Genomic DNA, 16,989 nt, shown 5'->3' on the forward strand with positions numbered 1-16,989 from the left:
GTGTGTGTGTGTGTGTTAGATGTTAATTTCTTATTCTATGTGACATGCTGTATAAACAACTTTTCTTTTCTGTTCTTTTCTTTTCTTTTGAGAGAAAGCCTGGAAGAAACACTAGGACTGGAATGGAGTGAAGTGTTCAGGCTGAAGACAGACATCTTTTTAGAAATCGGATTATTTTCGGAGTGAATGACGCGGACAGGGAGTGTTGTTTTAAATTAAAGATTCATGTTGACTCGTTTGAAAGAAAACACTGAGAGAGCAGTGGGTTAGTGATTACTGACATTCCTAACTCCGGGGGAGAAGTGCTCTGGAGCTCCGGAGCTCTGGAGCTCTGGAGCTCTGCAGCACTGCAGCTTTGGAGAAGTAGGTGGTGTTAATGGCAGGGGGTTTCCAAAGCTCAGCAAATGTGAAAACACATTGAGCTACACGGCTCTTCTCAGCTGCACCCCTCCTCGAGCCTCCTCGCAAATGAGCAGAATAAACAACTCGGCGGGTTTTTTTTGTTTTCCTGAGATCTAATCTTAAAGATTAGACATTTGGTGGAGATTCGACATTAGCCGGGGGCCTCTGCTCAAGCTAAACGCTAACAACAGTCTCTATACATCTGTTTGTCCTTTTATTTCTGCACAATGTTAAAAACACTGAAACTGTTAAACACACCATTAACACATCCGTGTTCCCAGTTTCAAATGTAAACAAATAAAAAAAGAAAACACACTTAATAATGAACTAAATGACAAGACACTAAAAAAGTTATTTTTTTATTACTATTATTATTTCTTAGTATTTTTGCTTTTTTTCATATTAAGTTTTTCCATATGTCAATATTTTTTCAATGTCAGTTTAAAAAAAAAAAAAAACAGTCCAGAACAAGATATTTGCATTCACACTCACTTATATATAATATATATTTCATATTTTATAGCCATTTTTACGCTATAATAATCCTCTAATTATTATTATTATTATTATTATTATTATTAGTATTAGTATTAGTATTCTTTTTGACAAAAAAAAACAAGGATTTGTCAAAATGGCGTTTCAATGTTATAAAACCAGAGAAAGTAAAAAATAAAAAATAATTATTTATAGCAATGCAATTATTATTTTTAACCCTTAGAATTAATTACAGTTTTTTTTTACCGTTATTCTGTGATACAAACATAACCCAGTCCCTGAAGGTCATGTGATCATAACCCATAATAATTGACCATCTGTTAAACAAATACTGATCTTTCACAATATTTGTTGCTGAAGAAGATTTCAGAACTCTTGCTGCTTTGTTGAATTGCAACTCGTTTAAAAACTATACACTTCCCCAGGGCCTGTGTGCACTAGCACTAGCGCTATGTCTCTGTGCTACCTGGCTTTGTCCATTTGTTCCTTTTGCCTTCTTGTTGACAGTTTGCTGGCCCACCAGGAGGTCAACACACTGCTGTCTTGCAAATTTGCTTTTCCCAAATGGAGCCACGAAGTCTATCAAGACCCCATTAGGAGCTCATTAAGCTGGTCTAGTGAGATATTTGGCACCGTCTTAATGGGGCAGGAGTGTGAGCGCATGCTTCTATTGTGCGCCGAGCAGAAACCTGAGCTTGGATCAGTTCTAACCGCATGCTTACTGCTGAACAGCCCTGTGAGGAACTGATCACAGATCAGCGACAGCCATTAATGATAGACAGACGGTTTTCAATTGCTCAAAAATCACTAAATTAAACAGCTACGGTATGAATTCATCCCCCAAGCCCATGTGAATGTTTTAAATATCTACTTTATAGGGTATAAATTATATACATTTTACCTGGAGAGTGTACAAAGAGCGCTACAGGGAGGCTTTCCTGCTGACGGCAATTAATAAGTATATTATTATTATTTTACAACCTATTAAACTCGTCAATTCATGTTTTTGTGCAGTTCTCAGATTTCAACTGACTTTACTTCTGTAAATATTTTATGATAGGGATTTATATATGTGTGTATATATATATATATATATATATATATATATATATATATATATATATATATATATATATATATATATATATATATGTATATAAAATGTTGTCCTCTTTCTCATCGTGATCCAATTTGAACTCGTCTTAATATTTATCTGCTTCTTGTCTTCTATGTCTGTGAACTGTCTGCTATAACGTTATAATTTCCCTTTTTTCGATTACAGACACTCAGCTGATGCCATGATTTTCAAAACGTCCCTCTTTTTATTGTGCTGGTTTGCCTTCAAAGTTGTAAGAAAAATACTTTCTACTCGTCTTTTTCTGTCATCTTTTTCCCAGCTATAATGGAAGTTATGGAAGTTGATGATTTCTGGATGGAAATGTAGATTTATTAGGAAAATGAAACAAGGTTTGGGCTACATCTATCTATCTATCTATCTGTCTGTCTGTCTGTCTGTCTGTCCGTCCGTCCGTCCGTCCGTCCGTCCGTCCGTCCGTCCGTCCGTCTATCTATCTATCTATCTATCTATCTATCTATCTATCTATCTATCTATCTATCTATCTATCTATCTATCTATCTATTTAATTCCCCGAATACGTTTTCCTGTCTTACCTTCATTTTCAACTCACATAATGTCATTAGAAATTCAATTCTGAGTTATAATTGTTCTTAAAACCATTGGATCGTGTCGATTTGTGTCATTACTACTAAATACGAACACTGCTCTTATTGAATGTGTTAAATGTTTGCTCTCTACTTTTTTTTTTATAAATTTGGTACATTTACTCATTATAGCTATGTTTTTTATTTATATCTTTTGCCCATTCTCTAAAAGCAAAATGCAGACTGATGTAAGCTGATCAGCACAGTGAAGGCTAACTAACTGTTAATATATGGCTCCCTTTTTTTCTGAATTGCCCCCCCTGTGTCTGCCTTCTCACAGATGGTGTGTAAGTTTGCCCCTCTGTGTTTTTGTAATCACCTCTCGGTACCAGATTTCTCACCCTCACGCTGTGACTGGCTGTTTACACAACTGGACTTTTGCAGCCTTGAAAACAAAATGCTCTCCGGATCAGTTTGGCAGATGGACCCAGAAACTCATCCATGTGCCCTACTGACCACGCCCCCTCTCGCTCACGCCACGCCTCTCGCCTCTACGCCACGCCCACTCTGCGGCTCAGCATTATATAAGCTGCGCGTCCGTGGACTTCAGCTTCATTCATTCCTCTGTGCGCTTCACCCCTTTACTTCTCCGAGTTTTATTAGTTCTCTCGAGTTTCTGGACTACCGACAGGATGGAATCTGCTTGTCTTGTCGTTTCCAAGATGAATTTCCCCGGAGCTCCGTCTTTAAGAGCGGCCCCGGCGGACCCACGCATGGAACAGTCTCCAATCAGCAGGTAAGCATTAAAAAGCTGCTTCTGGCATGATATTAGAATCAAACACTTTCTCTTTTTACTACATCCGTAATAAAGTGCTGCTTAAATAACAAACGCTTTCATGTCTTGAACCCTTAATTAATGTAAGACATCATACAGTACATTGTGTTAATTGATCCTGACCACGTGACTCATGTCTTGTCCACAGAAGGCCTGTCCTGTGGAGACCGTGGCTCATGTCCGATCAGGACTCGCATACCGTGAGCAGGAGGACCAAGCTTATCTGTGTAAGTTTTCTCTCTTCCAGCTGTAGGCCTGCTTGTGTTCTCTGAGCAACCAAAAAGCAAAGATCTGTTATCCAGATACAGTAGGTTCAGCATCTGAGGCTTAGAAATAAAAAAAATGCAGAGTAACTACGGTTACCTCCAGTGAAACCCCAGGGGTGTGTAGATTGGCATGTGGCGTGCATTAGGAACAGAATGGCAGAGCAGAAGGTGTGACCGTCAAGCTGTTCCTCTGACACCGAGCCAACTCTGCGCAAAGGCAGAAGGACCAACTGGAGCGCTGAGACACACTGCCATATGGCACCGCTGTCTGAATTGGCGCCCAGCACCGAAGTGTAGGAAGAATAGCTTCCAGCATGTTTGCACACGTTTGCCAAGACTAGTAGACACGTCTGGGGAATGTTTGGGTTAGATTCCCACTCGCTTCTTTTTTTTTTTTTTTTTTGAGCCTGACACCTACCAAGTCAAAGCTACTCTACCCTAAATAGCCCAAGGTGCTATACAGCTTTGTAGCTGGTGCTCATATCACCCCATAAATACCAGGCAGGAAGCTTGTGGTGGATGTTTTTGTTAGTAAATGTATCCTTACACCTCTTTCTTCTCTCTTTACAGCCTTATTCCCGGCCGACGGTGCCAAGCAACACCATGGCAGATGGCAAAGCTCTGCCTTTCCAGCACCCTGTCAGGTCAGTACGCTTTTTTTATATTGTTTTGATTGAGAAACACGTTGTTGAATTGGCGTGTAAACTTTAATACATAAATCCTTTTTTTAGCCCGAGAGAACACCGTTTTAAATATTTATGTTTTTTTTTTCACTACAGACTGTTCTGGCCCAAATCCAAGTCATATGACTACCTCTACCGCGATGGCGAAGCACTGCTGAAAAACTTCCCAGTCCAAGCAACCATCTGCTTCTATGACGAGTCCGACAGCGAGGAGGATGACGACGAGGAACAGGACGAATGGGACGATGAAGAAGATGATGAAGACAAAGAGTGCCTCAAACCTCAAGGCCGTTTTTGCCAATATAACTGATTTATTTAAAAAAAAATTTTTTCTCGAAACTTTGCACCGTTACACCAGAGGAGCTTCGGATGGTCCATCAGGACCAGGAATCGCTAAGAAAACTTCCTAATAAATTACAAACTGCACAGATAAAAAAAGGAAATCCGACTTCAGGATCGGACGGTTCTCCGGATTGTAATTTCCTCTCGGAAATGTGTAACAGCGAGCAAATGATCCCACATTGGGATGAATGATTTGACTCAGGGTCTCTGCTTTTTAAATGAAAGATTTTTTTTATGCTTATTTTATTTCCTTGTCCCTAATTTATGTCCTGTATATATCTACATTTATATATATATATATATATTTATGTCCTATTTTTTTACTTGTGTATAAATTACACAATAAACCTATACATAAGAAGGAAAGTGTGTTGTGACTCGTGAATCGTTTCGGGCGTCTGCTTTGCGTCCGTCTCAGTTTTTGTTTGTTTGAGAGGTCCACTTGTTTTGTCACAGGAGGTCCACGTTATTCTCACCCAAGTGCTGCGATGACTTTTTTTCAATAATCCAATTTTTTTTTTTTTAGGTATTATAAAACTTTTGCATGTTCTGTTTTTTTTTGGTTAATGGCACACAAAGCTCCTATTAGAGCAGGTTATTTCTGGAGTGTAGTGAAATAAACCAGGACACCAGCAACTCAATTATTCCCACTACATGACACACACACACACACACACGTGTGTCATGGATATAATCTCCATTTCTGACCTAATAAATAGCACACTAAAGATGCCAGGATGTAGGGAAATGTAGTTTTTGGCAACAAGGTGTGGCCTAGACCTTGTATTTAAAGACCTTAAGACAACCCCCCCCCCCCCCCCACCCCACACACACACACACACACACACACACACACACACACACACACACACACTCTTTGTATACAGAAAAAATAACTAAAAACAAATGCAATATCCAAAGCACGCAGTTATTCGTCTCGACATTTCGAACATTTTATTCCTGGTAACAGACTACAAAAGCCGCTTTATTTATTCTACATCTCATTCCAAAGCCATGACACCGCGCGGTTATAATGATCACCGAGCGCTCCTATTGGTCGAGCCGCGGGAGCTCTGGATTCCTATTGGTCCTCGCGGACGTCAATCACACGTCCTGCGTGACTCATGTGGGCGCTTCCTTCCTTTCCGGAGGAAACAGGGATGGAAGGGATGAGCGCTGATAACGGAGCGGAAGGTAGGGCTTTGTTTTTTCTCAACTCTTCGTCCATAAAGATGCAAAAACAAACAAACAAACAAACAAACAAACAAACACACATGGATGCACACGGAACTTCATCTCTGATCTGTTCGGGGGGGAAAAAAAACAGGGAAGCCTTTTTAGGGAACAACGTGGGGAAGTTGTTGAGCTTCTTGATTGGATTTGTTGTCGGACACGAATAATAATTGATTACATCATTATTAATTAGGGGTCGTTTTGTTTGAATGTGTATCGGATTTCAGATTGATTTATATTCACAGAAAATGCTAGTTATCATTGTATTTTTTTTTTTTTTTTTATTATTTGGTATCTGGAAGGAGGAAAACAAAAAGTACAACGTTTAAGAAACATCTTACCTTATAAATGTAATAGAATGTGAGTAAAATCACAGGAATTAAAGAAGCTCCACACCGGGGCCGAAACCATTTAAATGGCGGACGCTTGTGGCACGTCTACCCCGGCCCGTTTCCATGGAAACCTTGCCTCGCCCCGCCCCCTTTGCTCGTCTATAAAAGGGGACAGTCACGGCCATAAATCCAGACTTCACTCAGGGGGTGAAGGATTCAGCCATAACTCAGTGCTTCATGAGGAGCAAAATGGACCTGGACGTAGAGCTGGCCGTGGTCCTGGATCTGGACCTCATCACGATCCAAACCCTAATTCCTGAAAATGTAAAACACAGTTTTCCAGTCAGATACACAATAAAAGCTGCGTTCACGTAAAAATGAGGACGACCCGGATCGGGTCTGACTCCTTTTTTTGACTTGTTCTACACCGAGGAACGTTTGTACCTACAATACTAATCACCGTCCACCACACTACACCAATCCATCAGCACCTGGATCTAATGGTGCTACCTCAGCATCGTGAGATGTTTCATGATGTTTCACTGTTGAAAATGTGTAGGAGTCGTGCCACACTGAAATACTCTCAGGTGTGGGTGTGCAGAGGGTCGTATAAAGGTTCAAGAATTCAGAAGGAAACGGGCCATGAACGAAATCCCTTAAAGTAAAATTGAAATGAGAATCAATTCGAATGCAGACACTGGAAGATTTACGTTTATCCAACGCGATTATTTATACAACTGAGCAATAAGGGCCTGGATCAAGGGCCCATGTGAGATTTGTGCCACCTTCTGATCAGAAGTCACTGAGATTCGACCGAACTCCCACTTCCCTACATCGACTAAACAAAATGGCGATGATGTAGGAAAATGATAGTGGATTTATTGTGTTTATATGCAGCAGACAAACCCATTTGTTCTTGGCTCATTTTCCCTCACATCTTCTACGTTCAACTTTGAAGCCAGTAGTTCCATTATCAGATGACTTCCTTATACCGAGGAGTTCAGGATCAGATAATTAAATTGATTTCTTTCTTGTGTTAGAACTCGTAATGCTGGGAATGATCAGTTATCCCAATGGTTTTGAGTTTAAAGCCCATGTTTTCGCCTGTAGTTGAAGGGTTTTTTGTTTTAGTGTAGCATGTTCAAATAGAAATACAGTGTACGCCCCATGTTTATTGCATGTCAGACATGGTTTTTTTTGTTGTTGTTTTTTAAAAGAAATGTTTCAAATTTCTAAAAGGAATAAATATGACTGCCTCGTGTGCTTCTGTTAACGTATCTTTTTTCCTTCAGTACAGAATACTCTGCTTTAAGGTCGTTGGCGGTAGCATGGCAGCAGGTGAGCAGTTAGCATCAGTTCAATTCATTCAAAACAAATCTGTCCTTCAAGATGAAGTTCTGCCTAAAGAGCCGTTTTTTCAATCCAGTTTCTATTTTCTGCATCTGCTTTGAATCAGCCCTGAATCATAATTGGTGTTTTAATAAAAACAAATGAATTTTTTTTTTCCGGAAATATTTAGTACATACAAATTCGTATATGTTGAAATTATCCAATTAAACGCTCTATAGAACCGTATGCCCCGCACCCAGAGGCGGGTCTTGCTCTACAATAGGAGCCCGTGAGTAACAGTCTTTTCCGTTTTCCATCCATCACTCGATTGAAGGAAGAAGAATAAAAAACGGGTTGTAGTTTATTCCTTATAAAGAGGAAGGAAATGAAAATCACATCCTGAAACACTCTTCTCGAACTTTTCAATACAAGGTCATTGTGACCTTCGGGTTTCAGGAGGAAGTACATTAACACACAGGATTGAATCGTTTTTTTAATGTGGACTTTAAATCCTTTTTCCTCAAAGAAAGTCCAAATGGCAGGTGACTTTCTTTTAAATTGTTTTGACCAAAAAGGGTTAAACTATGCAACCCAAATAAACATTATCACACTGAGGAGTGCAGTAATATTAGCCAGACATCAGTTCTAGACAGATTAAAGAGGAGTGTGTGTGTGTTTGACAAGAGTGAATTAACGAAAAGGAAACTGCTCCATTGTAGTAAGCAATGTTCTTGTACGAATCTGTTCACGTTGGTGGCCATCTTGGTAACTCTCCCAGACAGTGTTTTGTAATTCCTGCAAGACCAAGATGTTTTTAAAGTTGCTTTAACTCATGTATATGTTTTGTCACCAATGGCATGCTATGTAGACAAAAGTACTGAGACACCTGATTTTACGTGGTTCCTCTCCAAACCGTTACCATAAACTTGGAGGCACACAATTATACGGGACGTCTTTGGATGCGGTAGCATTAAATTTTCCCTTCGCTTTAACTAAGAGACCCAAACCTGCTCCAGAATGACAACGCCCCTGTGCACAAAGCCAGCTCCATTAAGATTTGGGTTGGAGTGGAAGATCTCCTGCTATGGTGCCCCCAACACCTTTGGGATGAATGTGAATGCACCCCAGAGCTCCTCACCTTCTCACCTACATCAGTATCTGACTTTACTAACATTCTCATGGCTGAATCAAAATCTCGCCAATCTCTATGTTCCAAAATCTGGTGAGAGTTATTATAACAGTGGAAATGCGGAATGGGATGCTCAAAAACATGTCATGTTCAGGTGTCTTCACACTTTTGTCCATATAGTTTATGCATCAGTGAAGTAATTTGTACTAATCAGGAAAGTGTGAAAACGCTTTAAATTAATATTATAAGAATTTCCAAAGATTTTTTTTAATTTCACATTACAGGTTTTTCCTACTTTTACTATCATGCTTTATGTTTCTACCATTGTTCCTTCTCTTTCCATCTCACGCTTTCATTCACTTTTATTCTGTCGTCCGCAGCATTCTTAAATGGGAAGGATGCAAACTCTCTCCTCAAACGTTTTCCACGGGCTAATGGATTCCTGGAGGAGTTACGTGGGGGCAACCTCGAGAGAGAATGCGTGGAGGAAAGCTGCAGCTTCGAGGAGGCCAACGAGGTGTTTGAGAACAAGGAAAAAACAGTACGCAAAGTTCCAATTAAGAAAGTCTCAAATTTCCCAAATATTATCGCTATAAGCGTGGGTTTTTTTGTTGTTGTTTTTTTCCAATTCTTTTAAAAAATATAAAAAAAATATTAAAAAGTAATTTTTGAATCCTCCAGAATTGCAAAATTAGGACCATTTTGTTTTAAAGTGTGTACATGTGTGTGTGTAGTTTTACCAGCTGTGAAGTCAGGAACTGCTTGCTTGCAGAGCCGGTCAGGATTTTTGGACAATAATTCTTTAGTAAAGGTGTTGAACAGTAAAAAAAAAGACATTTTCAATATAATCCATTGACCATCCACTAGTTTACGTCTGTCTTTTTGGTTGGCATTTTCACACTTGAAATCATTTGCTGCACCGACCAGCACTGACCTGCAGGGTTTTTTTTGTTGTTTTTTTTTATGCCGGATGTTTTATTATCGATATATGCAAGTTTTTCAGCTTCTGTAGTGCTGACGAGTGATCAAGCGATTGTATAAGACTACTGAGTTGGAAATGAGTCAGAGCTGAACTGCTTTAAAGAAGTTTGGTGTTGTGTAACTTGCCCACCAGGCCATGATTGCTCTCGCTGCCTAGAAATATTGCATTCTGTTATATATATTTCCTTCTATGACTGTTTTTTTTTTTTGCCAACATGAATATGCGATTAGCGATTGCAGTACTTTGGAAAAGGATATTTAGAGCCGGGTTTTGTTCGGTGGTTTCTGTCGAGTTTTGTGTAATAATTTAGTCGTGATTGCTGTGTTAACAGTATTTAATAATCAAATGCGATACACAAAACACACTTAACGCACCTCTTCCTAACCGCAGATGGAGTTCTGGAAGACGCGCAGTTTGTACACCGTGAACAACAACGCAGAAACGCGTTCGGGGCGCGCCGACACCGTGTACATGGTGGTCCCGCTGCTGGGCGTCGCCCTCCTCATCATCATCGCGCTTTTCCTGATCTGGCGCTGCCAGCTGCAGAAGGCCACGCGCAGGCGCCCCGCATACACGCAGAACCGCTACCTGGCCAATCGCAACACCCGCAGCCTTCCCCGAATCCTCGTGCACCGCGACACTCCTTCGCACTCGGACAACTCGCACGCGAACGAGCGGACCAGCGTGGTGCCCAGCGGGAGGGAAAGGGAACGAGGGGGTGCAACCACAGGGACCCTGGACTGCTCGTTGCAACCCCCGAACGTCTGCGGACTCTATGTGCAGGACGCGTCGATGTCCGTGGCGTCACGTCTGTCCGGCGCTACACCTCCTCCGTCTTACGAAGAAGTGACAGGCCACTTGGAGAGCAGCAGCGACGAGACCACCACCCCGTACAGTGATCCGCCTCCCAAGTACGAAGAGATTGTGAAAGAAAAGTGAGTGAAGAAACTCCGAGTTTTACCGGACCCGAGGGTGTTTTCGGATCCCGCTCTAAGTTCCCCAGCGTGGAAACGGTTGTCGTTTTTTTTTCTCTCCTGGACTCGCTTTCGTTGGTGGGACGTCCATGTCTGTTTTTTCGCACTCTTCCGACAAACCACGACCAGCTGCTCAGCACCTCACGCACATTACCTGCGTCCTTCATCGTATTCAATGCTTTTAACGAATCGCGCTCTCGTCGGTGAGGAAAACAGTCACTTTTTTTTATTTATTTTTTTTTTTTTTTACAAAATGATGAGGACTGCAAAAAAAAGCCTAAAAGAGCATTTGTACAAAAGGGACAACCTAATTTAACTTTTCGCTTTTTTTTTGTTGGACAGAATGGAGAGTCTAGTGTTGAATCCAATGTAATCAAATATCTGTGTGCCATATTCCACATGTACTTTGCTAATCTAGGAGTTAAACAGAAAGTGCTGCCAAACGCCAACGTCCTTCTAAACCTGGTCTGCAAACATAATGTATCATAACGCAGTAAAATAATATGCAAATTATAATAAGACATATGGCCACGTTTAAAAGATTGGCCACTGTTTGTAAAATGCTGTTGGCTATAAGTGCACACGCATCTAATTCTATCTTACCAAAATCAGCACACGCCTTAAACACGTGGGATTACGAGTCAATCAGTCGGCCAGTTGTGTGGTTAACTTACTGCCAGTGATTTCACCAATATGAAAAGGGATTACTCTCAATACTCAACACACACACACATTCTCAAGAGTCTGTGCCGAGAATGTAGCAGCGGCTCGTCTATAGAGACAGGTATGGGTATATATATATATATATATATATATATATATATATATATATATATATATATATATATATATATATTATAAAATATAAAAATTGTATTACCTTTACCCGTGATTTGAAAGAGAAATGTTGCACTGATTTGCTTTTCTTCCTAGATGTTCCTTTAACGACATACAGTTATTATTGCCCCTAGTGGTGAAAAATGGAACTGCATAAATGGCTAAAGGGACAGGACCGATGCTGCCCCATGTTCAATATAGTAATATCTTTACTAAAATAGGAGCATTGGACAGAATGCCAAGGTTGCCTGGGGCATATTTCTTTTTTTAACACCAGAAGGAGGTTAAATACATTCCGGCCACCATAATCCCATTTCCTAGCAAATCATTAAAAATAAATGTATAGAGAAAAAGAAAACGTGTAAATGCAGACGTACGTTGTCTACGACGTAGAGAAGATTTGCAGAGGAAAAGGGATGCGCATAAGAAATGCCTGCGCACCACAGTTTACCAAAAAACAATGTGGAAAAAACTTTTGCACTCGCGCCTGGAAATTGTACCGAATCGACAGTTAATGAAACACTACGATTAGAAACGCACCTTAATCAAACACGGTTATGTCTAGAGCAACTGAATGCAATCTGCCAGACTGTACGCTGTTGAAATTCACTTGCCTAATAACGAGTTCCTCTAAAAATGCACTAGATTGTGATTTATTTAATAATTCGAGTATAATTGAGGCCACTATGTCTTTCCTTGTTACCAAAATCGATGGTCACGAGCCGCTGCTGCAACAAATATCAAAAACAAACCAACCAACCACCATATAATCTACAGACAGCACAATTACTGGACAACAAAACATTCCAGATTCCTGATTCTTCCCCTCTTTGCTCCTTCTGCTCTCTGACTGTTTACAGCTTTTGTTATTCTTTTTTATAACGGCATAAAGAAACTGTGTAAAATTTGTAAAAAAAAAAAAAGAAAAAAGAAAAAAAAAAAAAAATCCCTCCCCACAAAAAAACAATGTTTTACGTTGCTTTTGACTTCACCAAGTGCTCTACTGTAGTATTTTGTACAACGCTGCTCGTCTTCATGTCGTCTTATTCCTCACCAAACTATTCTCGAGTCTTAACGACTTTTATCTGCCCCACTGAAACGCTACATTTCGTTTTTCAGCTCAGGTTTAAGCCAAACAACTGCCACCTTTGCAGGAAATATGGGCAAAAGTATTGGGACACCCGACTTTATCCAGCTATACAGGACGTCTTCGGATGCTGTAGGAGGAAACGTTCCCATCATTTGTACTGGGAGACCTAAAATTGTTCCAGTACGACACTGTTTCTGTGCAGAAAGCCAGCTCCATGAAGATCTGCTTTCCATGGGTTGGGGTGGAAGATCTCCTGCTATAGAGCTCCAATCCTATTGTACACCTTTGGGATGAATTGGAAACGCTGGAACGCTTAATGCACTGCAGGCCTCCTCACCTCACCTCACCGTCTGACTTATCCAACACCCTTGTGGCTGAATGAGCACATTGCAAAAAAGAAAACAAAAAGCACAGAACATTCCTATGGTTTGGTGTCCACAAACTGTTGTCCATACATACATAAAATACTTTTTTCACTGCCAGTACCAAACAGTCCCAAGTTTAGCAAAGCTAATATTAGATATCGTAGCATCTAATGTTGATCACTGTTTGTCCAGCTGGATAGCTTGATGCTGAGCTGTCGTTCAAGTGCGTTAGCAGGACTTTCTATCCAAAGAGTTTTGGTGTTACCTCTCTATAGGCTTTTGGCTGATGCGTTTATCCAAGCAATTCTTTTTGGAGTGTAGAATTGAGGTCAGTGTATGATGTGTTTCTTTCCAATATTTCATTTTATTTATTTATTTTATTTTTTTGCAAGGCACTGAATTAAAAATTCATTCACCTTTTTCAGCATTTTTTTCCCTCCCTAACCTGATTATATGTTAATTCCTGTCCACCAAGCAGTTAATTTCCCATCATACCATACAGCTACCAAAGGAGGAGGGTGAGCACTAACACATAGAGTCTAGACTAACACTTCCTCAGATAGAGTCGCATTTTACTTAAATGCTGCTCGTGCTCCTTCATAGAGGAGTAACACAATGTGAGGAAAGTGCTATCTGCCCTCTTCTACATACATTAGCTCATAGACACCTGGTAGTTGATTGACCGGAGAGAGAGAGAAAGCGAGGGTTAACCTGTGTTTTTAACGAATAAAATATCAATTCAAATATTTGGTTACGACGTGTACCATGTGTCCTTACTCTGGCCATGTCTACACTAATAAGTTTTTTGTTTGAAAATGCATATTTTACTCTCTACGTTTTGGCCTCCAGTCCACACCGAGACGGCGTTGCCATTCAACTAAAACCCTGCTTTTTGAAAGCACTCTCTTAAGTGGATACATTTGAAAACACCGGTTGAAAATCATTCATTGTCACGACGTTTCGAAGAAGCCGGAAAGTAAATAAACGGCAGGTGGAAATGAGCGATTTCAGACGTTTCATTGCGAACGAGCAACGTTTGGGAAACGATTGAAAACAGAAAGTGGATGCGGAGCGTTTGTAGAAGAAAACGGCGTTTTCCGATTTTTTCCGGATTTACGCAGCCTCCGTTTACCACTTTACGTTTTCTATCGCCGCGTTGACCTTCTTCTTTCTCACCTTGTCGCTTTACTCGGAAATGTTCGGTACGAGCGACCCGGTGATTGCTGCTACACCGCCTGAGGATCGTTCATTGTTTAAATTTCGATAGTCCAAAAACCTCAATTTGAACAATTCTGCTAAAGAAGAACGCAGCATACACTGATCAGTTGAGTATCCTGGAATTTGAACCTGTCAGCAAATCTAGTCCAATAAATCCAGAACACAAAGGCACAAGACTTATACTGTCAGGAAATATAGAACTCAGTCTGTGAAGATCGGGGTGGAATGTAGATGGTGATGAGGTGGTGACCAGCTTTAGAAAAACCTTTCTAAATGTGTTTAAGCTGCCAGTCATGTGACATGAGCTTTTCTGACTGAATGAGATTTGACATCAAACCCTAGTGACTGCATTTAGTATAGTGATGGATGAGATACCTGATCTGAGCTTCTAACCTCTGTATACGTGGACAGTTTATGAAGAACATGAAGGTTAAAGTGTTTGGTGATGATGGTGAGGTGTGTATGTGTGTGTCTTTATTCCCACTTACCGACCTACAACGTGCCACCGGAGCCACGTGTTTTCACGTGGCATGTCGTGTTTGTGTATGTGTATGTGAATGTACGTGCACCTTTGAACTTCTGCTCAGCGTTACTGCATGATGCTTCTTTTTATTCCATTCACGCCTAATGTCTTATTTTTTAAGACTTCAAATCGTGTCCAAGGCTCTGATGAGATATTGTATGTTTCTGTTGAACTATGTATTTTTTTATCACTATAAACAGAAATGATAACACCTGCTTATGCTCAAACGGTACATCTGTGTATGTGTATAAAACGTTTGAAACTTATCTCCTGGGAATTTTCCGAATTCATTCACCATGTTGTGCAGACGTGAGTTTGAAAAAAATACAAAAATCAACTTGCACACACAGCAAATTTTATAGAAATACCCGTCAATCATGTAGATACATGTCAAGAGCTTTAGTTAACTGCTGAGCATGTGCACACACAGAGTTTACGCAGAATGGCGCAAAAAACAAAAAACATCTAACAAAGCAGCAGTTCCGCAGGTTGACCAGAGTGAGTCTGAGTTGCTCATTTACTTGAATAATCAAGGTTTTTTTTAGATGAAAAGCATCCATAGCTTGAGAACCTGGTGTGGATGTGCACCAGATAGGGTTGGTGTTTTTCTGAAATTTCAGCTGCCTACATTTCAAGCTCTTGACATGTAACTGCGCTGCCTTTCTGCAACGTGATTGGCTGATCAGATAAGCGCTCATATCAAAATGGCCATCATCGGCGCATTAATGTTTTGTTTATATTCGTTTTTTTCGTTTACTCATTATGCAGGCTACATATGTACATACAGGGCTTGAAATGCCTGGAAAAAGAAAATGATGAGTCTCATGACGTATATTTTTTGGTTTCCTTTTTGAAAATCTTTGGTCTTCCCCAAAGATTATATATATATATATATATATATATATATATATATATATATATATATATATATATATATATATATATATATATATATATTAGTGCTTGTCAAAAGTTTGGAGTCTTTTATGGCTTTATAGTCTTTTATAAAACATGCATGTTCCATTTGTTTCCCTGCAACAAACTCGGTCATGTACCGGTATCAAGATGTCCAAATGCTCCACTTTATGTTCATTGAAAGATCTTCCATCAGCATGAAGGTCAGCTTTACACACACTCAGCATCCGGACACAGCTGAAATACTTTGCTGTGCCTCTTGTAAAACTCTCCAAAGATGTTCTTTACGAATTGGAGGTTTCTTTCTTGTGATCCACTTCATCCCAGAGCAGTTCAGTAGGATTTAGGTGCACCGACAGGGCAGGTCATGATAGAGATCACGCCAGACGACTGTTTGCTCTTTAAATAACGCTTACAGGAATCGCATGGTGTTGAAGTATGGAATGGGAGCCATGTTGGTTCAGGATTCCTTTCACTTTCCGAAATAAGTCTCCAACCTTCACTGCTCCAAAAAAACCATTAAGCTTCCACCTCCATGTGCGAGTGTGGGGGTGAGGGCAGTCTGATCACATCTTCTCTTCTTTTCTCCGTCTTACACAAGTTCTTTTGTTACACCGAAAAATATCCCATTTGGACTCCACAGAACTTTCTTCCACTCGTTCACTGTCTAACTCTTGTGTGTGTTTGCCTTTTGATGAGTTTGTTGCATAAAAACAAAAAGAACATGCACGTGAGTCTTGTAAACCATAAGAGTTTCCACACTTTTTACAAACACTGTATATATTTCTTTCTAAAGTTTGCATCTTTTTTTAGAGCTTCCAGTCACATTGGCGTTTAAAAAAAAACAAATATCACAAACGCGTAATCATGAAAGCTGTACGGAATATGCTTGTGTGTTTGTGCGTCGGTCTTAAATGCTGTACAGTTATTAGAGTTGACAGAATTCAAAGCACTTGTTATGTACTGCATTTTTATTTTTAACTGTTTTTCAGTTACTTTTTTTTACAGTTTGATGCAATCAATCGTGAACACACTTTGAGTTGATCTTCATGTTTGACAAGTTAGGTTTCAAATTTGTAAAACTTTGCATACGTTTTACTAAATTCCCCTTGATGGCATGTCTGACAGTTTTATTAGAGTTTGTGCGGTGGAACTTTGAGAATAATGAACATCAAACTTTTTTGTATTTCACATGTTAAATGAGAATGGGTGAAAGATTGCTGCTATGTGATCACTGTTGCAGGTTCTACATGTCGACTTTTATCCGTTTATATATATATATATATATCCAAAAGTTTGGACACACCCTCTCATTCAAAGAGTTTTCTTTATTTTCATGACTATGAAAATTGTAGAGTCACACTGAAGGCATCAAGG

At 39.9% G+C, this 16,989-nt stretch overlaps 2 protein-coding genes across 3 annotated transcripts; both read left to right on the forward strand.

Moving 5' to 3' along the window:
• The first annotated feature begins 3,183 nt into the window (after nt 1-3,183).
• On the forward strand, nt 3,184-5,051 carry ripply1 (ripply transcriptional repressor 1). Its single transcript, XM_083563824.1, has 4 exons — nt 3,184-3,355; nt 3,543-3,621; nt 4,231-4,304; nt 4,440-5,051. Exons 1-4 carry the CDS (start codon nt 3,252-3,254, stop codon nt 4,651-4,653), a joined length of 471 nt encoding a protein of 156 aa, XP_083419950.1. The 5' UTR covers nt 3,184-3,251; the 3' UTR covers nt 4,654-5,051.
• A 691-nt stretch (nt 5,052-5,742) lies between these two features.
• Nucleotides 5,743-14,963, forward strand: prrg3 (proline rich and Gla domain 3). 2 transcript variants are annotated; one of them, XM_083564462.1, is made up of 4 exons: nt 5,743-5,879; nt 7,548-7,588; nt 9,089-9,249; nt 10,081-14,963. In XM_083564462.1, the coding sequence occupies exons 2-4, from the start codon at nt 7,579-7,581 to the stop codon at nt 10,627-10,629; spliced, it is 720 nt and encodes a 239-aa protein (XP_083420588.1). In that variant the 5' UTR covers nt 5,743-5,879; nt 7,548-7,578; the 3' UTR covers nt 10,630-14,963. The 2 variants fall into 2 exon arrangements, with proteins under 2 accessions (XP_083420588.1, XP_083420587.1); XM_083564461.1 differs by having other exon boundaries at nt 5,793-5,879; nt 7,543-7,588.
• Nucleotides 14,964-16,989: the final 2,026 nt, after the last annotated feature.

Source organism: Silurus aristotelis, assembly GCF_946808225.1.
Source record: "Silurus aristotelis genome assembly, chromosome: 16".
NCBI classification, from domain to species: domain Eukaryota; kingdom Metazoa; phylum Chordata; class Actinopteri; order Siluriformes; family Siluridae; genus Silurus; species Silurus aristotelis.